The sequence below is a fragment of the Zophobas morio genome, unplaced genomic scaffold (assembly GCF_036711695.1).
Source record: "Zophobas morio isolate AGI-343-1 ecotype UQ-CSIRO unplaced genomic scaffold, CSIRO_AGI_Zmor_V1 ptg000023l, whole genome shotgun sequence".
Taxonomy (NCBI): Eukaryota; Metazoa; Arthropoda; class Insecta; order Coleoptera; family Tenebrionidae; genus Zophobas; species Zophobas morio.
This window is the reverse complement of record NW_026972128.1, coordinates 8,627,715-8,654,120: the sequence shown is the minus strand read 5'-3', so window position 1 is coordinate 8,654,120 and position 26,406 is coordinate 8,627,715. Positions and strand designations below refer to the sequence as shown.

At 33.8% G+C, this 26,406-nt stretch overlaps 2 protein-coding genes across 7 annotated transcripts in view; one reads left to right on the top strand and one right to left on the bottom strand.

The window, feature by feature from the left end:
* The window catches only part of LOC135134663 (WD repeat, SAM and U-box domain-containing protein 1-like), a 64,149-nt gene extending 39,882 nt beyond the window's left edge, over positions 1 to 24,267 (top strand). For 2 of the 4 annotated variants that reach the window (XM_064063413.1, XM_064063412.1), the window contains exons 5-13: positions 5,877 to 6,097; positions 6,148 to 6,477; positions 6,539 to 6,791; positions 6,840 to 7,014; positions 16,081 to 16,223; positions 16,275 to 16,560; positions 16,616 to 16,906; positions 16,961 to 17,156; positions 23,556 to 24,267. In XM_064063413.1, the coding sequence (XP_063919483.1) occupies positions 5,877 to 6,097; positions 6,148 to 6,477; positions 6,539 to 6,791; positions 6,840 to 7,014; positions 16,081 to 16,223; positions 16,275 to 16,560; positions 16,616 to 16,906; positions 16,961 to 17,156; positions 23,556 to 23,869 (2,209 nt within the window). In that variant the 3' untranslated portion in view covers positions 23,870 to 24,267. The remainder of the gene's footprint in view (positions 1 to 5,876; positions 6,098 to 6,147; positions 6,478 to 6,538; positions 6,792 to 6,839; positions 7,015 to 16,080; positions 16,224 to 16,274; positions 16,561 to 16,615; positions 16,907 to 16,960; positions 17,157 to 23,555) is intronic. The other 2 variants (XM_064063416.1, XM_064063415.1) reach the window with 2 other exon arrangements.
* On the bottom strand, positions 24,254 to 26,216 carry LOC135134664 (nucleolin-like). Of its 3 annotated transcripts, XM_064063419.1 has the most exons (3): positions 26,107 to 26,213; positions 24,804 to 26,059; positions 24,254 to 24,509 (listed from the first exon to the last, which is right to left on the bottom strand). In XM_064063419.1, the coding sequence occupies exons 2-3, from the start codon at positions 26,023 to 26,025 to the stop codon at positions 24,352 to 24,354; spliced, it is 1,380 nt and encodes a 459-aa protein (XP_063919489.1). In that variant the 5' UTR covers positions 26,026 to 26,059; positions 26,107 to 26,213; the 3' UTR covers positions 24,254 to 24,351. The 3 variants fall into 3 exon arrangements, with proteins under 3 accessions (XP_063919489.1, XP_063919488.1, XP_063919487.1); XM_064063418.1 differs by having other exon boundaries at positions 24,254 to 26,040; positions 26,107 to 26,216; XM_064063417.1 differs by having other exon boundaries at positions 24,254 to 26,059.
* Between the last annotated feature and the right edge of the window lie 190 nt (positions 26,217 to 26,406).

The window sequence follows — 26,406 nt, the reverse complement described above, 5'->3', positions numbered from 1 at the left end:
GTTCGCAAGAATAATCAAAAGAGAGTGTTTTCCTGGCACTTTAATTCAAAACAAAGTTGATAGTAGCTATTTCGGTGATACGCCACCCTAAAAATAGCACAATACATGTGGCTATCGTTGACTGCAAGAAACTTGAATGATATCTTGTATCGTTTGAAGATAAAGCCAAGTATAAAAATGTTTTAGTATTTGTTTAATTCAAAGAAATGCTGTAAAAAGGCAATAATTTCACTTACTTCAGCAGACAAATTATTAAATTTAAAAATTTGACCCAATTCTATTTATGAAATTACCCGACAACGATAAACTGAAAACATGTATCTTTTTCAATTATTTACTCTCTCAAGGCAAATGTAATTTTGTACTTCGTTTGTATTTACTGCAGATTTGATTTGGTAAAGCCTAACATGAATTTTATGAGCGCTGACTAACTCGATTTTAATTAGCTTAATTTACATTAATCGAAAATCGGTTCTCAAGCTTGGAAACTTGTTTAAGGTCTTAATTTAGTTTAACTGATTCGAGCTTTACTTTTATTCAGTTCCGTTAGTTAATGCAACAGAGCTAACTTGTAATAATTGGATCAGGTCTAAAGTGTATTGAGAGATTTTATTGTGTGTAACGCAGCAAAGTTATCCACTTAATTTTTTATTAACATTAAATGTGTGTTTAATTAAGGGTGTTCACCACAATTTAAAAACAATTTGTTAACCGAACAATAATAAAACGTATATTTGTTTTATCAGTAATAATGAAGTATTTTAATTTATTGCCCTTTTAAACAAACATTAAAATAATTATATGTTTAACGAAATAATGCAAGTTTGCTGGTTGTAAGTTGTATAGAATTTACTAGATTCCCGTGTAAAAAAACTAAGCTGACCTTAACCTCACTCCACAATGTCAGAGTCAAGATAATATAATCGTTATATCCATAATTTAATTTCCCACGATTCGAAATATTCGACGAGAGTTTCACAGTCTTTTACAATATCCTCGCTTAATCGATGAAAAGCTCAAGTTTTCTAAGAAATTTAATTATTTTATTAATTATTACTAATCAACCTGTTACTAGCTTTTAATTAGAAATTTGATGCGGAGAAGAAAAACCTCATGCTATGAAAACATGGTTTTTGCTCCCGTTTTAAAGTGTATGTTTATTCAGGTATCTATCTACTCGTATTTGTTAACACTATGCTAGTAACGTTAAGCATAAATAATCCGTTAATTTAAACATTTGTGTGTTTAAAATAGAGTTAAAGTTGAACTTTAACCTTTAAAGCAAGATTGTGTGTGTGTATTTAAATTTCTCGGAGAAATTGATACAGCATTCGAAACAATAATTTCCTGTGGATGTAGACAGGATATAAACATGTTCGCTCGAATCTTAAGAACGTTAGTTATGTTCAAGTAAGACTTTCTTTACAATTATCCACGATCGTCGACAATCGTGACCGCTTGACTTTGAGTTATTGCTATTCTGATTTTTTGGCACGTCATTGAATGTGTTAAAACAATTTACCGCAACTCTTTGAAATTTTCTAAAGCCAAGTTGATGATATCCAATTCCAATTCTTCATTACAACTCCCCAAACCCCTTCCTTTCTTTTCCCCTGTCCCTAGTTCCTCTAACTCAGGTCACACTAATTTATGTCACGCTAAGTTGTGTCACACTATGTCACATCATACTAAGTCAGGTTATGCTAAGTCAACTCAGCATAGATTTAAATTAAAATTAAGGTAGACAACCAACAGAAAAAATATTATCAGTACATGCCTAACTTCGATTGCTGATGTTTTTGTTGTCTCAAAACAGGGGAGGCGATTAAAATTATTAATTAAGTTACAAGTGAGCAAACTATTTTGGATTTATTTTAGATAAGCAGCTGTTATTATTTTATTATTATTAAATAAAGGGGGGCGCAACATTACTGTATTCTCAAATTTTCGAGAAAATGGGGTTGTTACGGTACGACCACCGAGTTTACCAAATGAGTGTGGTGTTGGTATAAAATGTGGTCCAATTTGGGTTATGCCTCGGGTAAAAAATTGGTCGAAAGTTGTTTCCACAGAACTTTCCTCGCGCCTGAAGTACAATGAAACATATCCAGCATTTTCGAAAAATTATAAAATTGTTAATAAGTTGAAATAAACATTTGTAAATATGTAATGCTAAAGTAAATATAACGAAGCATGCTACGTGTATGTTTCGAATAAGTTTTTACTTTACAAAATTTTGTGATGACGTGAATTATCATTTTTGCGAGAACACGTATTTCAACTTAGGTTGGTGCAGTAATACTAATAATAACGTCTTATATCCCCCCCCCCCCCCCCAAATTGGGGGGAAAATGGAGTGAGTCATAATTTTTTTTGCATCACCCTGTATAAGAAAATCGAAAAAATATGAATGTAAATGCAATAATTTCAAAAGTGTACGGTATACTTTATTGAACGATAAAAAAAAGCAAAACAAGACTGAGCAACGATATTGCAAAAAAAACTCAGACGGTAGCTCTTTGTGCAGGTGCCTGCCGGGCTGCAAGTCATAAATTAGTGGAACACCCAGAAGTGGCATTTTGCACAATTTTTGTAATTAATAACCAAATTAAAAACAAATAAATTTTATTTTCTGTTACATTTAGGCCAGAAGGGGTTCCTTAACTTCGGGGGCCTGATGGTTCAACTTCACAAGCATGTCCGTATAAACCGTCTCTGCACAAGTAGGGACATTGTAAAATATATTTACTGTACATTATCAACGGGATTAGTGCTATCTGCGCAACATACGTAGTGTACGTAGTGTTTAAATTGGTGATGTTTATACATCGGAAGAATGTCACGTAGACATTTGTTTCATTTAAATGAGTTTATCGCCTCAAAACAGATGACTAAAATTATTCATAAGCCTCAATTGAACAAAATATTCTGAATGTTATTATTATAATTCTTACCTTATCATTATTTTATTGTCATAAAGACGAGCGTATTCTCACATTTTCGAGAAAATGGGGTGGCTTGTTCTTAATTTCATCAAAAATTAATTTACTGATTCATTAATTTTTTTGGATCATCCTGTATGAGCAAATCTAAAAAATATTAATGCTGTGATAAATCGCAAGTATTGACTCATCATATTTTGTACATTTAAGATAGGATTTATGCAGCAAAATTTTGGAGTGACGTCATCAGTTTTTTAGGGGGTATGAGCAAATACATTTTGATCAAAAATTTACCATGCTTACGATAACTTTAAAACATCTCCAAGATTTCAAAGCATTCGGTTTTGTAGTTCCTGATTAAATCAATCAAATAAAGTCACGCATACATTAATTTTTTGAATCACCCTGTATATGCAAATCCATAAAATATGAATGGAATGATAAATTACAAGTCAGACTCATCATATTTTGTACAATTTTAAAATTTTGAGCTGACGTCATCAGTTTTCTGGAGGGGATAAGTAAATATATTTTGATTAAAAATTTATCAAGCTTATCATAACTTTAAGATATTTGCAAGATTTCAAAGCGTTCGGTTTTGCAGATTCAAAATTAAATTGCAAAATGTGTTATAATTTTGATTTTTTTTTTCCAAAAATCTGGACGTTTCGGGTAAAAACTCAATACGGAGTGATAAACTACATGTGTAGGACTATGATATTTTATAGATTTTAAAACCCTTTTACTATATACAAATGTCGTTTACAAAAAAAATGTTGAGAGGACGGCATTAGATTGTCGGTGGGCATGATTAGCCAAATTTGGTTAACGTTTTGCCATCTACATGATATTCCTAATATAAATACACAAAAAATTTGACAACAATCGGTCACAGACAGAGGACATACAGACAGACGGAAACAGAAGACCTACTTTTTCGTATTCTTATGCTCGAGAGGTAAAAATTGGTCTAAAATTATTGAAATAAAACTTCCCATATCCTTATAACACAATAAAAACTCCAGTTTCTTAGATAAATCATAAAAGTTGATCCTGACTTTTCATAGCCCCTGGAGTAGGAAAATACAAATCTCCCTCTTCCATCTCATATGTCGTATGTGTCGACCTTTAGTAGACAATTAATCTCCAAAACTACCGGACCTATTGTTGTCAAATATTAGATGTTTAGCAATATCATGTAGATGTCAAAATTAACAATTTGATGACGTCACCTCAAAACTGCATGGTAAATGCTATTTAAATTTTATAAAATAACGTACTTGTAGTTCATTAATCCGCCTTGACATTTTACCCAAAGTATCAAAATTTTCCAAAAATAAAAATAAAATTAAAACTGTATAACAACGTTTTATACTAATAAGTATAAGAGGAGAACGTTCAGCGACCGGACATAGCTCAGTTCATGAGTCACTTTTTTGCACTGTGACTGGCATTATCTATATATTTTACTTATAACGTTTATCATACAATAAACAAAATTTTGCAGAATCACATTCTATAATTTTCGAAAGAGCTGGATTTGTTGGAATACACTTCAGGGAGAGGGAAGTTCTGTTTAAATAACCTTCGACCATTTTTTTGACAACGTCTTTTAATATATTACGAAAAATATGTATCTGTGTCTGAATAAACCACACACATAGAAAAAAAAACTTGGTGGGAACAAATGGACAAATTTTATTTAGTAATTTATAAACCTGATGACAACTTAAATTTCAGAAGAATTGTAAGATTTTGTTGTACATTTTTTTTTATTTTATCGATTCTGGAAAATGATGGAATTTTCGAAGAAACGAAGTCGAAAATTATTTCTACAAATCGAAATCTTCAAGAAAACGTCAGGTAATTTTCGAAGGCTGCTTGAAAAACGGTCAAAAATTCATGCGGAGGAGGAGGGGTATTGAAAAATTGAAAATTTTGAAACATGCAAAAAAAACTTTTTTTAAGATAGCCCACCCATGCATGATTAAAAATATGAGTGTATTAATAACTCATAACAGTCATAACTACAGATCCATAATAGTTTATACATTTTAAACACGATTTATTTAGCAAAATTTCAAGCTTTTGGACAGGCTAAGCATATCAGTTTTGGTTAGTGATTTACCATGTTTACGATAACTTCAAAACGTTGGTAAGATTTCAGAGATTTTGTTTGAAATAATTTTCACAGTTTCAATTTTTTTTACAAAAATTTTGATGTCTATGATGCAAAGTAAAGGCGGATTTATAAACCACAAGTATACAAGCATGTAAAAACGTTTGTAAAGTTTAAGTTACTAAAATTTGGAAGAAATTTGTAATATAATCACAGTGACAAACTGTAAAATTTGATGAACCAAATTACCTTTTTATGGATAACTGCACATCTAAAATTCAAGTAGGGTTCGTTTTTAAATCACAGTTGAGGTCACATAATTTACATTTAAAGTAAGAGATGACGATCAACTTTCTTGAGGGAATGCGTGTACGAATTGTCGTAAACAAGTATATATGTAAACGCCTCCAATGATTTAGTTCTTTTTGTACATTTATGTAATGTCTGCAATATAGTAGGAGCTTTATAAATAATAATTATATAAAAATAACAATCACTTTCACATAGGTTTTGTAACTCAGCAGGGAAATTTGCTATTTTAGTCTCGTATGAACAGACAAGGAAAAAATTAAACGAAGATTTTAAATCAATATAAACTAAATCCTTCATACTAACCCAGTAACTATACAAAAATGCGATTTTGTGATATATAAATGAGTAAAATAACAGGCCAGTAATACTATTCAAAACTTTAAAGAAAACTCAGTCAGCATCGGAAACCTGTTGAATGTGTGTTCGCGGTTTTAGCAATAAATCAACAAAATTATAACAGAAATGTTGATTGTTTTTTTAACGTGAAGCATATGCAATTTCAGGACAATCTTCGAGCACGAGGGCACCACCACGTCCCTTGCTTTCACCTCAGATTCTCAATACCTCATAAGCGCCTGTTCCTTGGAGGTCCTAAGAGTTTGGTACGTTCAAGATCTCGTCGACACGACCGCAGACGCCGCTTGCAACCCTGTTGCTAAATGCGAAAATGCTCACGACTTAGGCATATCATGCGTCGACGTCAACAAAACAATCTCAGTAGATGGTAAGTTACCTCACACATCCATCATCCTGCTCATCGCCAGTCCACCCCAGAAAGCGACCCTCTGATCAAATATTATACCATGGCCACTAGCGGCAACAGCAACGAAATCAAAATTTGGACAATAACTTCGAAATCGACCCCGAAACATAAAAGCGGCGTCAATGAGGTGTCGGTGGATTACTGTGATACGTACGACGGTCATAACTCTTCGGTTACCTGCATTCGGTACAACACCAGCGGAACGTTTCTAGTGTCTTGTAGTTTAGACAAGTTGGTCAAAATTTGGGATAGGGAAGGTAACTGTTTAGCTTCGCTCGAAGGACACTCAAGGTACGTCAACTGCGTGGCGATCTCCAAAGACTCCCTGTTGGCAGCTTCAGGTAAGCGTATGGATGTAGAGAGTAGATTAGGCGAGACGGTGGACGGGGTTTTTATTTGAAGGTTCCACAGGTTCAAACGATAAACTTATTCTGGTGTGGGATTTAAGCGGAAATTTGACCACAGACTCGGAATTGGTCAAACCGCTGCATCTATCACAGAACTATATTGGAGGTATTCCGGAGTTGCAGTTGATGACTAATGCGGAAAGTAATGATAATGAAGTCAAGTTGTTGGAAAAAATTGACGATATTTCTGACGGGGCTATTAATTGTTGTTCGTTTAATAATAATGGAGTGCTTGCAACGGCGTCGGGGTTGGTAGTTTTTTGGTGTGAGAGCTGGTTTTAATAGTGGCGTTACAGAGATAAATTGGTAAGACTATTTAAGGTAGTGGAAGAAAATAACAATGTAGAGGAAGTTTGTTGGTCGCCTTTAGAAGGGCACACTTATCCTGTGAATTATGTAGAGTTTTCTAGAGATGGTACGAAGTTGGCGTCGTGTTCTTTGGATGGGTGCACCAATATATGGAACGCTGAGGTAAGAAATCTGATCATTTAAAGTTAGTGGTTCACCATTAGTAAAGTCAAAGTTTTGTCGTTTCCAATCAAAAATTGGTGAAAAATGACGTAGATAAATAAAATTATTAATCGGACAAAACTCCAAAACGCCACAAAAGTCTGGATTACGGTTTGAAACATTCGATTCCTTGAACCTTTCTCTCAAATTTTTAGACCAGAGACTCGTTCCGTTTAGTATGAATACCTAGGAAGGTCTAACTTTTGAGTTAAAGAACAATATTTTTCTAAATTCAACGATTTGTAACCTCAAAACGGCACAAGAGTCCACATTATGATTTGAAGCATCAGATTCTTACAATTTTTTTAAATCTTTAGATCGGATATCGATCGGTTTTTTTCAAATTTAAAGAGACAAAACTCCGAAACGGATAAAGATTCCGCATAGCGATTTGAAGTGTACGATTCTTTGGTGCTCTTTAGTTCTACTAACAAATTTTTAGACCGGATACTCGTTCCGTTTAGTATCAATAGACGAATATACATATAGGAAAATGTAATTTTTGAGTTAAAGAACAGCTTTTTTCCAAAGTTAGCGAGATATAACCCCAAAACGACACAAGAGTCCACATTACAGTTTGAAGAATTCGATCCTTACAAGTTGTCGAGTTCTATTGGTAAATCGTTAGATGATCGCATTTTTGAGTTTAAATACAAACTTTTTTCAAGTTTAACTAAAGATAACTCCCAAACGGCACAAGATTCTGCATTGCGATTTAAAGCATTCTATTCCTTGAAGCTTTCTAGTTCTACGAGCAAATTTTCAGACCGCATATTCGATTCGTTTAATGTGGAGAGATTAATGTATAAGAGGGTGTTACTTGAGAGTTAAAATGCAGCCTTTTTTGAAATAAAACGGAACAAAACTCCAAAACGACACAAGAATCAGCATTACGGTTTGAAATGTCCATTTCGTGAGGCGTTCAAGTACTACCAGCAGATTTTCAGACCGGATAGTCATTCGGTTTAGTCTGGAGAGACGAATACATTGGAGTGGGTAATTTTTGAATTAAAGAACAGATTTTTTTCAAAGTTAAAAATACAACACTCCAAAATGCATAAAGATTCCGCATTGCGATTTGAAGCATTCGATTCTTTAGAGCTCTCTAGTTCTACTAAGAAATTTTTAGACCGGATACTCGTTCCATTTATGGATAAACGAATATATAGGAAAATGTAATTTTTGAGTCAAAGAACAGCATTTTTTACTTCCCGAGCGTAAGCAAAGGAAGTACCTATTGTAATCGAGTCCGTCGGCCGACTCTCTACTTTTTTTCTCGACCTATCATGACCCCTAGAGAACGAAGAAATAGATCTCTCGTTTCCGTCTGTCCGTCTGTCTGTCCGCCGTTCCGGATTTTTATTAGACAAATAATCTCCGAAAGTACTGGGCCGATTGTTGTCAAATTTTGTATTTAAATTAGGTATATCATGTACATGGTAAAACGCTAACCAAAATTTGTCTAATCATCCCCACCACTAATGTGATTACGTCACTTCAAAATTGTACATAGTAAATAGGTTTTAACTTGTATGAAATAACATAGTCCTACACATGTAGTTTATGATGCCAAATTGAGTTTTTACCCGAAACGTCCATATTTTTGGAAAAAAAATCAAAATTATAAAACAACATTTTGCAATTTAATTTTGAATCTGCTAAACCGAATGCTTTGAAATCTTGCAGATGGTTTAAGGTTATAAAAAGCATAATAAATGTTTAGTCAAAATATATTTGTTTATCCCCTCCAAAAAATTGATGACGTCGGCTCAAAAGTTTGCCGAATCTGAAATGAAGAAAATATGATGAGTCTGTACTTGTTATTTATCATTTTGGTCATATTTTTTGGATTTGCATATACAGGGTGACTCAAAAAAAATTAATGAATTAGTCAGTTGGTCAAATTAAGAACGAGCCGTGACTTCCAGAGTGAAAGCTAATTTATTGAAATGTCCCGTCACAGAACTCTAATGAGAAGAATCTATGATAGACATAAAGACACAGTTCTTAAAACGAGGGAAGTACTGTCTAAACTCTTTAGACCAATTTTTCAAATATAAAAGACAGAACTCGATTCTTAGACGTTTTCTAGTTCCATTAGCAAATTTTTATACCAAATATCGACCCGCTTAGGATGTAGAAACGAACATCAATGAAGATGCCATTTGTGGGCTTATAGACAAACTTTTTTCTAAACGGCACAAGATTTCGCATTGGAATTGAAATAATTTTGACATTATAGATCATAAGTAGGTGGTTGAAAAACAAACTAAAAAATATGGTTCTTATTTATTTGAAAACAAATGCGAAATACGAGTTATAAATATTTGACGGTACGGTGAAATTTGAAGAGTACGTCTCTGGCACGAGATTCTACCTTCTACTAATACAATGGAATTTAGAGTCTGTTTACACATTTATTACCGGCTTTAACTTCACGGGGTAATAAAATACATAGTAGTAGATACAAAAATAACGTTCGAATAGTATACTAGCTTACAAAAAATAACTAAATAAATGGGCGGTTCTCGAAAAATACTTTTAAATAGATTTATGTTTATTGCTTCTTTAGTGCGGTTCCCAGGCTCGTGCCAGTCCTACACCCTTAACCAGGTCCGTATCATGAAAATGTACACACACAGTTTCAGTAGAACTTATTTAAAGCTGATTTACACCAAATATTAACGTGTTATTTACATGCATCGTATTCAACTTTAAAATTCAAAAATTTATTCACAAAATCGTCCATTACTACGTTTTCGGCTCCAACCGGCTCCACTTCTCTTACTATTGATAATTTCTTCTTCGTCGTCTCTTTCTTATTTTTATTAGATAGGGATTTCTAAGGTTGCCACATTTTAATAAAAATTCACTGTAACACAATAAGAGAGAAAATAAAACGTCTGATAACACAGGAACAAGTTCTGAGACTGAATTCCTTTTGGACAGGACTCCATTGTAATGCAGATTTACCCGAGTTAATCCTTTTCGTTATAGAGCGTTCAGTAGTCTGAGTAAACTACCCGTTCAAAGTATATTTAAGAAATGAATGAAAGTTGAAATTGTTTTGTTTGACGTTTTAGTATGATTTTTTAGCGCTTGGATTTATCAAATGTACCTCTTTGGAAATTCCTGCATTCACGTGATAATTTTTGTCCATTTAAAATTCTCTTTGAATCAAAAAATCACACCCACTTATTATATATTTAGAAACAGCTACTGAGTGCTGATAAAGAATTTAAAGCCGGCCCTGTAAAGGTCGGTTCGAGCAGGTATACCAGATGGGACATTGTGACCTGGACGGACGGCAATAAAAACTATTTAAAAGATACTTTTGGAGGTCCGCCCATTTAAGCAATTATTATCTTGGAAACGATTAAGCGTCTATAGAGTGAAGCAAGCCAAAAGAAAAAAGAATAACACCAGTTTCCAGGTGTTACCACTGTTACCAGGTGTAGAGAGTCAAACAAATGAGACCAAAATCTTGACGGCGAAATGGCTCATTGAACTTACAGAGTGATTATAAAAATGGTACGTCAAGACACTCTGGCAATATTTTTAATAAAAATTGAAACTAAAAATAATATAAATAACATTCAATTAATAAATGTACAAAGGAACCCCATTATGCTGCAAGCATATTCTCACACTTAAGAAAGTTAGGTTGTGATTGACATTTGTGACAGGCGGTATGTAGTCATCAATCATCATAACGAGGCAACAAAATTCACAAAATTTCAAAGCCAACTTGATGTACGATTTTTCATAATCGCTTAGATGATTACAATTATTCTGCGATATTAAATTTACTTTATGATGTTGGTAGAGGAGATAGATACGTGCGTTAGACAGGTTGTTATAGCACAGAAACTACGAATATTATCTGTGCTTTAGTAAAAACTTGTTCTGTTTAAATTAAAGAGGATTAGGCCTTTATAATACATTTTGAAATAGATCACGAGGACTTCGTCTGTCCCACGAACTGACAACACCTTGATTAAACTAATTATTATAGCACATACAATAGATTTAGTATACTGACACTGACACAAGAGATATAGTAGTTTTGACTTTGACTTTTCCAACCCCTTCGTTTGTGAACAAGAGCTTAAACTAATACCGCTAGAGATAAGCCGGTCAATCAAAAATAAGACTCGCATGTCGTGATTGTCACCAAATTCTTACACTCAGCCGCTACATAGAAAAATACATTTGCGTGACCCCTAGAGAGGGAAAGAAAAAAAAACTGTGAAGTTAAGTTAAACATATTTATAAACGAATCCATTTTCATCGTTATATAACGTAACCGCAAACCCTAATTTAGTACTAATAATATTTAAAATGTTGGAAAGATGTGGCTGTTTCGAATAATGTTTTGGTAAATTATTTGCTACAATTTGCAAACGGCCATAATTTCATTAATCATTACTGATCATGAATATTTCATGAGATGAAGACCAGAATCAACACCACTGTGAATTAGATTTTATTGATTTTAGTTTTCGTTTAATAGTATTTTATTTATTGTCGTGTTTAATTTCGATAAATACACTTGCACTGTAAAATTTGACATATTAACTAATCAAACTCCTTTGAAACTCGAAAAAAAAAGGCATTTGTTGTTTTGCTAGAGCATGGCCGACTAGTATAAAGATTATGGCCTGTCCAAAGGAATGTCAAAGGTACATTACGTGCTGCCATCTATTAATAATTCAAAAACGACAAAAGAATTATTAACACCTTTTGAAAGGCACAAAGGCATTCATACCGAAACAAACCACCATTACACGTTTTGAAGTCCCATAATTTCAAGTCAAATTAAAATTTTGCTAAATTATTAAGTGTAATTATTAATAGATGGCAACACGTATCGTACCTCTTGGACAGGCCATAATCTTTATACTAGTCGGCCATGGCTAGAGCTACAACATAATTATAACACAATTATTTGGCCTTAATTTACCCGACTATTTGCTTCGTGAAATTTAGCTTGACCTCACATTTCCCAGACAAACTCAAACTTTGCTGCTTTTAGGCAAAGCACTCGACCTCTTCAGACCCTCGTGCCTTCCCAAGCAACAAAGTTTTCATTCATATTCGCGAAATTTTCCGATACAAATGTGAAGTCTTGTTGTATCGAGCATGACAAAAGGACTTCGTTGAATAGTTCATGGATCAATTACTTAATGCCTCCGCAGTAACATCTGATTCTATTTTGCTGTGTGTAGGTCATTTCTATTATTACTTTACCAGAGTTAAAACTTAATCATTTTAAAAATATCAATGCATTTAACTCCGAAAGTTCAGTTTATACAACATCGCATAGATTAGTGGTTATGATTAGTTTAATAAAGCTGGTAGAAAATTGAGCAATCTAGTTTCAACCATTTAAATCTATAGATTATGAACTATGACTATAAAAGTTAGAATTCATGCTGCAGTGTAACAAACAAATGACTTCAATTTTGTCGTGAAATCGAAATCACAGGTTGTTATTATAAGTGATAAATTGTGCCCATAAAAGTGATTTTCTGTTACAATGATACAAGAATTGTGATATAACAAATACTCTTTAACAGTTATCAGAGATATTAATTGTGATAACGTAAAATACTCAGGGGTATTTCAGAAAAAACAGCATATACTAAGTGTCCCAATTTCCCTCATCCACTTCAATAACTCAACAATCTTAATAGATAAAAGTTTGAAATTTGAAACTGTTAATTAAAAAAGAAATCTATGAAAGAATATACTACTAACAAAATATCGCCATTAGTTTTTTAAAAAATGATATCAATTTTTTCTTTTCTGGTAGAAAGGAGTATGTTTTTAAGTACGGTAACGAGAAGCTTTTTTTATTTTTTTACTTTACTGGGACGACTCTATTTTTAAATATTAAACCCGACATTTGAAAACAAAGTTTGATGTCATATACCAATATTAAGGTATATTCAATTTTTAGACTTAATTGAGTTCATTCACGGCTAACTGGGACACCTAGTATATTTTCTCATGGTAAACAGTGATTTAAAAGTGGGGATTACTGAACAATGCCATAAAGTCTATTAAAGTTCCTACAGTTAGATTGCTTAGATATAGAGGAAAGTTAGTTACGTTTTCAATCCGATTTTTATGAGACAGTGTGATATCTTTTCTAACGTGTTGTCTTGTTCTGGTTTTATTTTATAGAGATTGTAATTATAAATAATAACATAATATGATCAAATACAGGGTGATCAAAAAGTTTTCAGATTAGGGTAAGCCATGGAAGTATTGATTAAATCGATCTAAATGTCAATCAAATGGAAGAAGTTAAAATCAAAATGGAAATCCACAATTCATTTTTTTAATTATCTTAATTAACGATTCAATGATTTAAATTAATGTTGGAGCGGCGATCTCAAAATGGAATCGTCTTTCACAGTGTTCGCGCCTTTATTCTAGGCAACCCATAATTCATGGGTCGGCAAACACATAACCTTATTGAATGTGACGCGTAAGGTTTAATCAAAGAAATGAAAATATTTCCATAGCCTACCCTAGCCTGAAAACTTTTTGAAAAAATTGGTCCCTTCCCTCGCCTCTAAAGTACAATAAAACATCCAGCTTTTTCGATTTAATCAATAAGATAAATCAACTCTTCCATTTTTTTTTTCATCATATTTTGGACATTTTGGATAGGTATTGATTATTTTTTTTTTTTTGGAGATGATAAACAAATATTTTGATTACAAATTTACGTCTGCAGAATTTCAAAGCATTCGGTTTTGCAGTTTTTAATTTGATCAGTAAAATAAATCGACAATTTATTAATTTTTTTGAGCTTCCTTGAATAAGCAGTTTTAAAAAATATGAACTGAATGATAAATCACAAATATGTATGGACTTATCATATTTTGAATATTTTAGATACGATTTATTTGACAAAATTTTGAGATGACGTCATCAGTTTTTAGGGGGCCTCGTAAACGGATAAATTTTGATTTTTACTTCCCGAGCGAAGACACCTATAGTACGAAGAAATAGGAAATATGTCTCCCGTTTCCGTCTGTCTGTCTGTCGGTCTGTCTGCCGTCCAGGATTTTTATTTGACAGATAATCTCCGAAAGTACTTGTAATTTATCATTCCATTCATATTTTTTCGGTTTGCATCTACAGGGTGACTCAAAAAAATGTGAGAATACGCTCGTCTTTATAATAATAAAATATTGATAAGGTAAGAATTTTGATAACAACATTCACAATGTTTTGTTCAATTGATAAACTCATTTAAATCAAACAAGTGTCTACATGACATTCTTCCGATGTATAAACATCAACATTTTAAACACTACGCAGATTGCTCAGATACCACTATTCCTGTTAGTAATGTGCTATAAATATATTTTACAATGTCTGCACTTGTGCAGAGGCGGTTTATACCGATATGGTTGTGATGCTGGACCATCAGGCCTCCGAAGTTAAGGGACCCCTTCTGGTCTAAATGTAACGGAAAATAAAACTTATTTGTTTTTTATTTGGTTGTTACAAAAATACGATTTCGTTTTCGACTGACCGTTTATTGACACATATGATCTCCAGATTGTGCAAAGTGCAAAATGGGCCCCTTCCGGGCGTTCCACTAATTTATGACTTGCATCCAAACCTGCACAAAAGCTACCGCCTGAGTTTTGTTTTCAGAATCGTTTCTCATTCTTATTTTGCTTTTTTTTAATCATTCGATCAAGTATACCGCACACTTTTGAAATTATTGTATTTGCATTCATATTTTTTAGATTTGTTTATACAGGGTGATGCAAAAAAAATAATGACTCAATTTATTTTATTAAGTAAAAAAAAAATCGAATGCCTTGAAATCTTACAGACGTTTTGAAGTTGTTGCAGGCATGGTAAATTTTTAATCAAGATATATCTCTTTATGTCATAATTTTGCCGAAAAAATACTGTCTGCAAATTCCGCAAAATCAAATTTTATTAATTCTTCGAAAATGCTGGATATGTTTCATTGTACCTCAGGAGCGAGGGAAGTGCTGTCGAAACAACTTTCGACCAATTTTTTTTGCCATCTAGACGATATTCCTAATATACATACACCATTTGACAACAATCGGTTCGGTAGTTTGGAAGATTATCTGTCTAAAATGGCAGACAGACAAACGGAAACGAGAGACATATGTATGTATACTTCCTTAGCTTACGCTCTGGATGTAAAAATATGAGGAGATTAATATTTGTGTGGCGAAATAACTTTAAGGACAAATTTAAGACAGTTCAAATATACACTGTATTATCATTAGGACTGAAATAGAGTGAATTTATTCTCTAAAAGAAAATTTCACTACGTTAATGTAATGTAAATATACATTGTGTTGAATGTATACTTTGTCCGTTTCATTTGTACCTCATAAAATTTTATGGCTTATAATGCTGTCGTTACGGTGGGACGAAAGATGGGTAGAACAGACAAGATTTATGTCTTGAGTACGTACTCTGTAGTACTTACCGGTCAGAATCGGACTTTTCTTATTTGTTAGTATACTGCAAACTAGTGAGCGAATTAGCAATGACAAACAAAGCAGAAACTAAAACACCAAAAATTTTAAATTTTTTATTTGATGCTTATATTGAATTTTATAAAATAACATACTCCTGCACTTGTGGTTTATGAATCCGCCATGACTTTTACCTTGGGCAGCCAGACAAAAATATGAAAATTATAATATTATAAAGTGACTACCATATAAAAATATGACTTTTAAAAATAAAAACTTCAGTGAGTAAAACTGCCACAGTTTTGTCTTTCACATATTAGTGAAAATTTTGTAATTCTAATGAATGAGAAAGAATTCTTGGCATCAGATGATATATTTTTATTTTTTAAGACTTCTGCAACAATAAATATAATATTAATTTTTCTACAAATGTAATAACGTAAGAAAAATTAACTATGGTTCAGCCTAAACGGAATTCAGGAACCATTTATATTATTTACCGTTATACCTACTATATTTTTAAAATTTTCATTAGAATGGCGAAAAACTCGTGACTTTGCCCGAAAACAGCTTAGGCATCAAAGTATGTCGTTTTTCTCCGAACGGCGAACTTTTGATTACTGCGGGCGACGACGAGAAGGCTACAATTTGGCACTCGAGCAACTTCGAGGAGATTACGTAAGTTGTAGTTACGACAGTTCGAAACTATTAGCACGTAAGTTCCATCAGGACTCTGGAGGGCCACCTAGACGCTGTCACCTCGACCAGCTTCACTCCGGACGGTCAAATAATCGCCACGACGTCAATGAATGCAGATTTCCGTCTATGGAAAGCGGATACATATGAAACCATCAGCGTCAAAGAAGACGCTCACGATTACGGCATCCAAAGCTGCGACTTTTCGCAGAATTTAGATCCCGTCCCTAATAACATCATCGACGTGCAGTCGTATCTCCTCGGAACTTGCGGAAACGACGGTTTCGTCAAATTGTGGAGCATATCGGTGCCGAAAAAAGTAAGAATTTATTGTTTTCGCAGGGAGCGTCCACTTGATCGCATCTTTGCTTTAGAAGAACGACGAATTGGATTTTGACGACGTGGAAGTCAAGGTCTGGCGCTCCTTGCAAGGCCATGGGGGAAACGTCATTTGTGTGAGATTTTCTCCAAATGTAAGCGAAATTATATGTTCGACTGCTACCGATCGGCAAGCAAGGATTTGGTCGGTTTATAGTGCTGAATGTCTTTATGTGCTCGATCACGATTCGATCGTCACAGCTTGCGCCTTCAGCTCCGACTGTTCTTTATTAGCTACGGGGTGCATTGATAAAACTTTATGGTTATGGAAGTTGCCGCAGCAATTGGTTTGTTTTTACATGGATTCGTGTTCTAAGGTAATAATAAGTATTGTTTTTTAGGTGTTCAGGACTATCGTGGCCAATAAAATTAAATGTCGGACCAAGGCGCTCATCGATTGGACTACGACCGATGTGGTTAAGTGGCTGAAAAATATGGGGCTTGAGGATGTTATTGTGAATGTTCAAAACGCATCGCTGGATGGGCAGAAGTTGTTGACTTTGAGCGAGGAGCAAATTTGTTGTGGGCTAGATTTGAGTAAGAGTGTATTTATGTTTATTTATATTGTGCAATACAGTTGTGCACAGAGTAGTGCCGCCATCTATTATCACTGCTATGATCCTTATGCAAGCCGTAAAAAACAACGTAGATTAAATGACAATTTCTTTTAGTACGTTTTTAAAATTGAGTTAATTAAAAAACTCTGTTTTTTCGCGAATTTTATTTATTTTTTTTGTCGTTTTGTTCTTTCCTTATATAGTTTTTACATTGATACACAGTGGAGTAAAAACGGTGTGAAAAATATACTGTTTATTATCATTATTTAAAAAAATTGGTCGAAAGTTGTTTCGACAGAACTTCCCCCGCTCCTGAAGTACAATGAAACATATCCAGCATTTTCGAGTTGAGTTTTTCTTTACATAGTTTTGCGATGACTTCATCAACATTTTTGCAAGGACATGTATATCAACTTGAATTGGTCCAGTGTAATGTTAAAAATAACAGTATTGTATTCCCAACATTTATTAGGAAAATGGAGTGAGCCGTTCCTGATTAAATAATAAAATAAATTGACTCATTCATTAATTTTTTTGAGCCACCTGTTTTTAAGTAAATCTAAAAAATATGAATGCAATGCACATTTTGGGTAGAATTTATTCTGCAAAATTTTGAGATGACGTCAGCAATATGAGGGGAATAAACAGATGTTTACAATAACTTTAAAACGTCTGCAAGATTTCAAAATATTCAGTTTTGCAATTATTGATTTATTCAATAAAATAAATTGACTGATTCATTAATTTTTTTGAGTGATCCCGTATAAGTAAAGCTAAAAAATGAGGTTCTTAATTTGATCAATAAAAAATTGATCGAAGGCTATAAGTATAATTCGACAAATTCAGCTTATTTAAAAAAATTCGAAAATTTGATTTTACTATTTTCATTTTCATTTTATGATAACCGTTGTAAAGTAAAAACCAGAGGCATAAATAACACCCCTTGTCCTTCAGCACTAGGTAACAGCAATCTGTGTCTGTTCTGAATATTATAATTCTTATTTTATTATTATTATATAAAGACGTGCGTATTCTTCACATTTTCGAAAAAATTGGGTGACTCGTTGTTAATTTGACCAATAACAAATTTGTGATGACGTCATCAACATGGATAATTCTAGTCACAGCACAAAAGAAAAGTAGTCACAGCGTTATACCAGTGCAAGAAAAAAAAAAGGAAACGGCCACGTTCGGCATCGAACCCATAATCGCAGTACCGCAGGGTCATCGTTCTCTCCGATACACCCATTGAGCGTTTAGCGAAAAAACTGAAGGCGGATTTGTACACTACAAGCATATGAGTATAATTTTGTGTAACATTCAAATCATTTTAAAGTACCATTCATTAAAATGACGCCATCAAATTGTTGGTGGGAATGATTAACCAAATTTTGGTTAGCATTTAACTATCTACATACATGATATTTCTAATATACATACAAGATTTGACAATAATCGGTCCAGCAGTTTCGGAGATTACGTGTCTACTAATGGATATAGACAGACAGACAGACGAACGGAAACGGGAGACTATTTTTTTTCGTACTGTAGGGGTCATGAAACGTCGAGAAAATATAAAAGTGGTCATTCGTCCGACAGACTCGATTACTATACTTCTTTAGCTTACGCTCGGAAGTAGAAATTGTGTATACTATTTATTTATGTACAGTGTCATTTCATTTAATTGATCCATTTACTTGAAAACGTTGTGTAACACCTGCATCGACCCTAATCTACTCCAAATTAAAAAACAAATCCGTTATGTAATGTAAAATTTGTTTGAACAAATATTTTTTACGAACCCTCATAAACACGAAGTTAAAAGTAGGGATCGTTTATTTTCAGGCAAAAAAGCTTACCATAGTATGAGATTTATTTCGCAATATTTTTAATGTCGGGTGTTCAAAATTGAAAAACCCATCAAGTTGGCCTTAATTTTTTAAACATTGTGAAGTATATCTGGAATTAAGCTAAAATGTAATGGATGACAGCTGACAATGAGGAAATGTCAGTTATACACAACAGCATGAATTAATAAAAGACATGCATTGTCCACTATGTTTTCTTCTACCAAAAAAGCAACGCCAACTTGATGACTTTTTCAAATGAACACCATTCGTCTCATAATATGAATATAGCATTTGGCAAAATTAAAAAACCACCAACACTACACTCTACCTTGAAAATACAACCTATAATACCTTATATGACAATATTAAAAAAATGGGTCTAAATTTATTTAGACAGAAGCAATACAGATTTTTCGAAAAATTATAAAATCTAGTTCCGCAAATTTTACTTTTTTATGCTAATTTGTATAAATTAAAGTAACGATAAATGTTAGTGTTCAGGTAAGGAAGCATGCTATGCATGTTTCAAGTCAGTTTTTCCAAACCAAAATTTTGTGGGAACGTTATCAATTTTTTGGGAGGGGACACACGGATAAATTTTGATAACAATTTACCACGCTTATGAGAACCTTAAAGCGTTTGTAAGATTCCAGATCATTCGGTTTTGGAGTTTCAAAGTTAAATTGTAAAATGTTGCTCCAAAATTTTTTTGCACCCAAAATCTGGATGTGAAGAGTGAAAAATCAAGACGGATTATAATCTACCAATGTAGGGGTGTATTATGATATAAAATTTAAATAACATTTATTATACAATTTTTTGAGGTGAGGGATAATAATTAGGCAAATTTTGTTTAGCGTTTTACCATCTACACGATACTCCTAAAATACATGTAAAAACAGATGACATACAGACGGAAACAGGATGACTATTTTTTCGTCCTCTAGGGGCCGTGGAAAACATAAAAGTAACCATTCGCCGAAGAAACTATTACAATACTTCCTTAGTTTACGCTCGGGAAGTAGAAAGTACTTGCAATTTTCGAAAACCCCCAGAAATTAATTAAGATAATTAATTAGCCGTTTATCAAAATATGGGGTGAGTTTTTAAATTTCTATTCTATTCTATTTCAGCTGTTTCAATTGGACTGCTGACGTACACGTCATGGCCAACTAGAGCAAAAATTTTAAAAATCCACGTGTTTCGATTTTATTAGTTCCCGAGTGTAAGCTAAGGAAGTATTGTAATAGGGTCCATAGCATGTTAGGCTCCTTTCATGTTTTCTTGGCGTTTTACGAGAGTACGAAAAAATAGGTCTCCTGTTTCCGTCTGTCTGTCCACATTTTTATTAGAGAGATACTTTCTGAATCTAATGTAATTTAACCTAATAAGCCTTTCAAATAATTTTATGGCGTCAGCTCAAGATTTTGTGCATTAAAAGATATCAATCTGAATTGACAAACGAGCATAAAGTTATGTACATTAGGTACTCCATACTCCTGTACTTGAGGTTTATGAAACCACCTTGGTTTTATTTATTTATTTATTTATTATTATTATTATTACTTTATTGTTTAATTTTCCTCTGCGTTAGATACGTAATACGAAGTGCGACTAGCGGGTAGCGTGAAGTATATAGATTCGAACGCCAGTTTTGCAAATGATAGTTCTGGATTCGATCTCTAGACATTTTCAATTTTTTTTTATTGATCAAATCAAGAACGGTTCACCCCATTTTTTCGAAAATGTAAGAATATAGTAATGTCAAACAAATAAATAATTCTCTCAAAATAATATTCGGACCATTTTCCTCCATTGTGCTTAATTGATAAATGAGTCCTCTCATTCGTTTTAAGGAGACAAAATCAACCATTTTCTTTTCTTTCATTTAGCACTAATGTCTACTTTGATCTAACGCCACTGATGTTGGTTATCTGCACGTGCTTAAGAGTCGAATTCTGTCGAAGTGTCAATATAAACGGTCGAAGTTAAGCATGTACTGAGAATACATTTTTTCCTGTTCGTTGGTCATTTACTTTAGATATATTTTCAAATTTTATAGTTTTTTCAAAGAAGCGGAATTCGTTGGACTGTACTTCAGGGGCGAGGGAAATTTTGTCGAAATAACCTTCGACCAATTTTTATCCAAATATTAGATAAGACAAGTATCTACGTTGTAGTAGGATCATTTAAATGTCAATTGTCCATCTAGTTTCAAATATTCTCCCAAATGAAATTTATTATAGTCGGGACGGCCAAATAGGTAGTGAACATTAACTTTCTGTTTCCAAAAGTGCTTAATAGAAACCCCTAATAAACTGTTCAGGATTATATGTAGTAGTGAGGATTTACAACGTTTGCCTGCCGTAAATTATCATTATCCTAATGGTAAGCTGTTGATTGACGGCTTCCAATAAACAGTGAGTCAGTGTTCACTGTTTGGGTGTTCCAACTATATTTTATGCCTACTATTTCGGAAAAAATCCCTAGAAAAACATATTTAGATACTTATCTCCTCTAAATAATTGGTGACGTCATCTTAAAACTTTGTAAACGTCACATTCGTATGCTCCGTTACCTTTGGTCTAATATTGCGCCCATAGTTTCAACTTTCCCTACAGGGGTTATCGTAAAAATAAAATTTGTAGAATAAAAAATTCGCCAAAGATTATTTAGACAAAACTTCCTTTGCCCCTGAAATTTAAGAAAACTGGATTTGTTTCGTTGTATCAGTTACAAAATTTGAAAAGTGGCTATAGGATTACCATAAAAGTATGAACTTTTGTCAAGTAATGTTTATGTCCCTTCTATTTATGAATAAACACCTCCACAGGAGGGTGCTGAAGAGGAGGCAAGCGAAACGGTACTGAAAATCGGACCGTTTTTAGATGTACGCAGGTAAATAATACTATAGTGAACCAAGAGGTATAAGGTTATATGGCCATCATAAAATTAGTTGACCGCAAATAAATACCCCCTTTGTGTGGTTCGCACTAAGCTTACCGGTTGGCAATAAATCATCTTTTACACATTTCTTGCTCATATTTAACAGGGCCGGCTTTCAAAGCGAGTGGTTATTTCGGAACCCTCAGCGGCTGCAGGTAGCAAAGAAATAGTGGAGTGGTGGATTTTCATATTTAGTGAAAGCCGCCCCTGAACGAAACTGCAAGAGCCGGTCGAGCTGTAGTGGACACGTTATTTACGACCCTAAAACCTTTTCTATTGTAAACAACTTAACTTCGACACAATGGGATGATTTTATGATGGCCATATAACCTTATAGCTCTTGGTTCACTATAATACAATGGTATTCCAAAAGTACTTGCGCCTCTTCCATCTAGCCTGTGTAGATGTCATAAATCGAAGAGTAATAAATATTATTTGACAGAAGTTGATAGTTTTATGGTAATCCTATGGCAGTTTTAAGAGTTAGGTCTGCTACTTTTTCTGAATTCAATTTTGGGATGGTGTCACCAACTTTTTAGTAAGGCATATATCTGTTTGAATAGACACAGTGCAGCACTAAAAACAACAATCCTGTATTCCCAGAGTTTCAGGAAAATGAGATTAATCGTTTTTTACTTTAAGCCAAATCACAAGGGTAGCCACATATTCTTTTGTACATTTAAAATGGAATTTATGTATCAAAATTTTGAGATGACAAGTAAATTTTGATCAGCAATTTTTCTTGTTCGCCATAACGTTCAAACGTTTGCAAGATTTCAGAGCAGTTGGTTTTGTCATTTCTAAGTTAAACTGTAAAATGTTGTTGTACAATTATTAATATTTTTCTAAACACCTAAAGTATGTCGAAAGTAAAAATAGGAATAGATTGATGAAACGCAAGTAAGGAGCACATTATTTTATAAAAATTTAAATAGAATTTATGTACCAAAATTTTGAGGTGACGTCATCAACTTTTTGGTGGAGGTAATCCAATTTTGGTTATACGGAAACGAGTTGATTTTGTCACTTCTTGCCCTAAAAAATTACGCACGAAGAGGGAGGTTGTTGATTTGTACAATTTATTTACTTAATCAAGTATTTAAAATAAAATTTTGTACACAACAAACGACAGAGGTATTTATACTCGTTTAACATAAGAGCCAATTTTGTTAAAGAGGCTTGGGGGTGGAAGTTCGCTACTCGTTTTAGGTGCCTGTCCAAAAATTAATAAATATTTGTTAAAAATATGTCTCATCATGTTCCAAGCATTTTTAAACGGAACTTTAGTGTCAGCCTGTTTTTATTATCATTAACAAAGATTTTGGGAAAATCCTGAAGTTATTAAGCAATGAAAAACAACAGGTGTACAACGGGGTAATATTTAAATAAGAAATATATCTTAAAAGATGATAATTAGAGAACCCCCTAACAGTAATTTAATGATTTTTTAAAGTCAGCACCCTCATTTAAAACAGCTTATTATTGCAAATATTTGTGTTGGTTAATTATGCTATTAGGGCTATGTAATAGACAATGAAAATACCATGTTAATCTGGAACAGTCAGAATAATATTTTTTTTTAGGTGATGACCAATCGGAGCGCCTTAGCAAGGAAATACGATGGCTGAAGCAGGACGAGCTGCAGATCCATCGAACCGGAAGCTCTGAAATTCCTCATGAATTTCTATGTCCTATTACACACGAAATCATGAGGGAGCCTGTAACCTGCAGTGATGGTTTCACTTATGAAAAGAACGCAATCTGCGAATGGTTCATGTCAGGAAAATACACCAGTCCTTTGACTAATGAAATATTGGTGAACACCGGATACACTTACAATCAAGAGTTAAGAAATGCTATACATTCCTTCTTAGATAATGAGGATCAAACACCATAATTTTGACATATCACCAACAGTTGTTAAAATTTAATTATTATTGTTGTAGTGCCTTAGGGAGATTTCTATTGTCTACAGTGCCATACTCATTTCTCTTCAGGTTCAGGTTACGAAGCATGAAAATCCAGATCATACTGTTTTCATGAAGACTGGTTTTTAAATGTAGTTAGTGCCTTTTTGGACTTTTCTCACTTTATTACAAAATTACAGAACTCATGAAAGGCAACACTGTGATATATTGTCAAAGAAATAATGTTATAAGGCGATAGCACTATAACAGATTTTCATGTGGCACCAATTTTAAAACTTAAGTGTTCATTCTTAGCACTTCATGTTATTCTCTTTGATAAGTCATTATATTGTGTGTACAAAATAAATTATGAATTTACGTTGTATAATTGTTTATTTTATTTGTAACTTATACAAGCTACTGATTCAAGTAAGTCATATAACATAAAAAAATTTAAAATCTTAACAATAAACTAATTTGAGCCGTTAAGCACCTTCTTTGCCCTCCGTGCCGACCTTTTGTTATCTTGTTTCACGCTCCCGTGAAGTTGGCCTTGTTTTCTCATGGCGGCAAGCTTCAAATTTTTCGCTTTGATGTTACTCTTTTTCACGTCGTCCTTCTTCTTTCCACCTTCAGTATAAAGAACATTAATACGGCGCCCTTTGATAAATGTGTGATGCAAAGATAAAGCTTTCTGATAAGAAACTTCATCATTAAATTCAGCGTACGCAAAACCTCTTGGTTTATTTGTTTTTCTGTCTGTAGGTATGCGAACATGTTTAACTTCCCCAGCTTTACTAAAATGCTCCGAAATCTCCTCTCGAGTTGCATCATAGGGGAGATTTCCGACAAAAACAACGTATCGAGACTTTTTAGCTGCCGGACTAGTTTCCTTAGCAACGTTTGTTTGTTTAGACTGCTTACCTTTATTCACTTGAGGCTTTTTTATTTGTTGTATCTCTTCTTCTTCTTCTTCCTCATCGTCATCATCATCGTCAGATTCACCTTGCGCTTCTTCATCATCACCAGACTCATCTTGCATCTCTTCGTCATCCTCCTCTTCTTCTCCACTTTCTTCCTCTTCTAAGTCACTTTCTTCTTCCTCCCCACTTTCGTCCTCTTCATCTTCATCGCTTTCCGCTTTAACAGCTTCTTTTTTAATAAGTTTGTCAGGATTTATTTCTGCTTCGACTTCATAATCAGACTCACTATCCTCGCTATCTTTTTCTTCTTTTTTTATTTCAACTTTTACTTTCGGAGCAGGCTTAGCATTCGCTTTATTTTGTGTTTGATTATTCTTGTTAACAGCCTTGGTCTCTTTTTTCACTACAACTTGCTTCTTCTCTTTCGGTGACTGCGCCTCACCTGCGCCCCCAGGTGCCAGCTTTCGCAGTTTCTGCAACACCTTTAATTTTTTCTTTGCGGTTTTTGATAAATCTGTGCGACTCTCTAGCGCTGTAATTTTCTTTTCAAGAAAAGCTATCGTTCCTTCATCACCTTCACGAAGCTTGCTTTTTATACCAGTAAACAACGCCTTCCTTCGAGCTTTGCTTCTTTGTCTGGTTGGTTTCTTATCAACCTTCTCCACCTTCTGCTTTTGTTCCTTGTTATCTTCTGATTGCATTTCCCCTGTACCAGCAAACTTCTTCATTTTTTTTGCTGGTGAAACCTCGTTTTCTGTTTTGGGTGATTGTTCATTTTTTTTAATAAACTTTTTGCCTGAATTCATTTGCTTTTTGAATGGTGTCTGCACAACACTTTCTTCTGAACCAGATTCCTTTTTAATTGGGGTTTGTTTGGGAGTTTTATTGGTTTTGTCTTCAGAAAATCCCTGCTTCTTAAATGGGGTCTGTTTAGGTTTAGTGGCGCTTGCTTGAGCACCTCCTTGTTTTTTAAAGGGTGTTTGTTTGGGACTTTTGCCGGGGCCTGCCGGTGGGGTCTGGTTAGGTGTATTTGCGTTATTTTCACGAGGGCCAGCCTTTGGAGTTTTATTCAGTTTTCCAGGGGTTGCCTTCCCTTTACCCTTGCCTGGGGTCTGTGCAGGGGTATTAGGTTTCGCCACTTTTGGGGACTGAGCTGTTTGGGAACCTCCTTCACTGTTCCCACCGCTTTTTCGTTTTTTGTTGGGAGTTTTAACGTTCACCATTTTCGTTAACTAGCGCTAGAATGTTTTATAAAACCTATTTCTCAATATTTAACTACTGAAAGTGATATATTTGTTACTTACTTTAAATCTACAATTGCACGTGGTACCTCCAACGATGTCTAGCAGAAATGAGAGAACACACCGCACGAAATGAGGTTATGTTTAAAGATGGACGGTCGGCGTGCAAGTAATACCAACGTGAAAAATTACACGAAAATTGCGTCTTAGAGATGTTTTTTCTCTTCGGTCTATAATAGTAAAATAATGTACAATATAATCTTATTTATATATCTGTTCTAAAGCTTGATTTATTTGCTTGCAGAAACTAAATAATGTATACAATTCGTGATAACATTTTTGGTTGGCAACGTTACTGTTCCC

Excerpts from the sequence above, each read along its gene's own strand:
- LOC135134664 (XM_064063418.1), bottom strand. The coding sequence starts at position 26,025 with ATGGTGAACGTTAAAACTCCCAACAAAAAACGAAAAAGCGGTGGGAAC.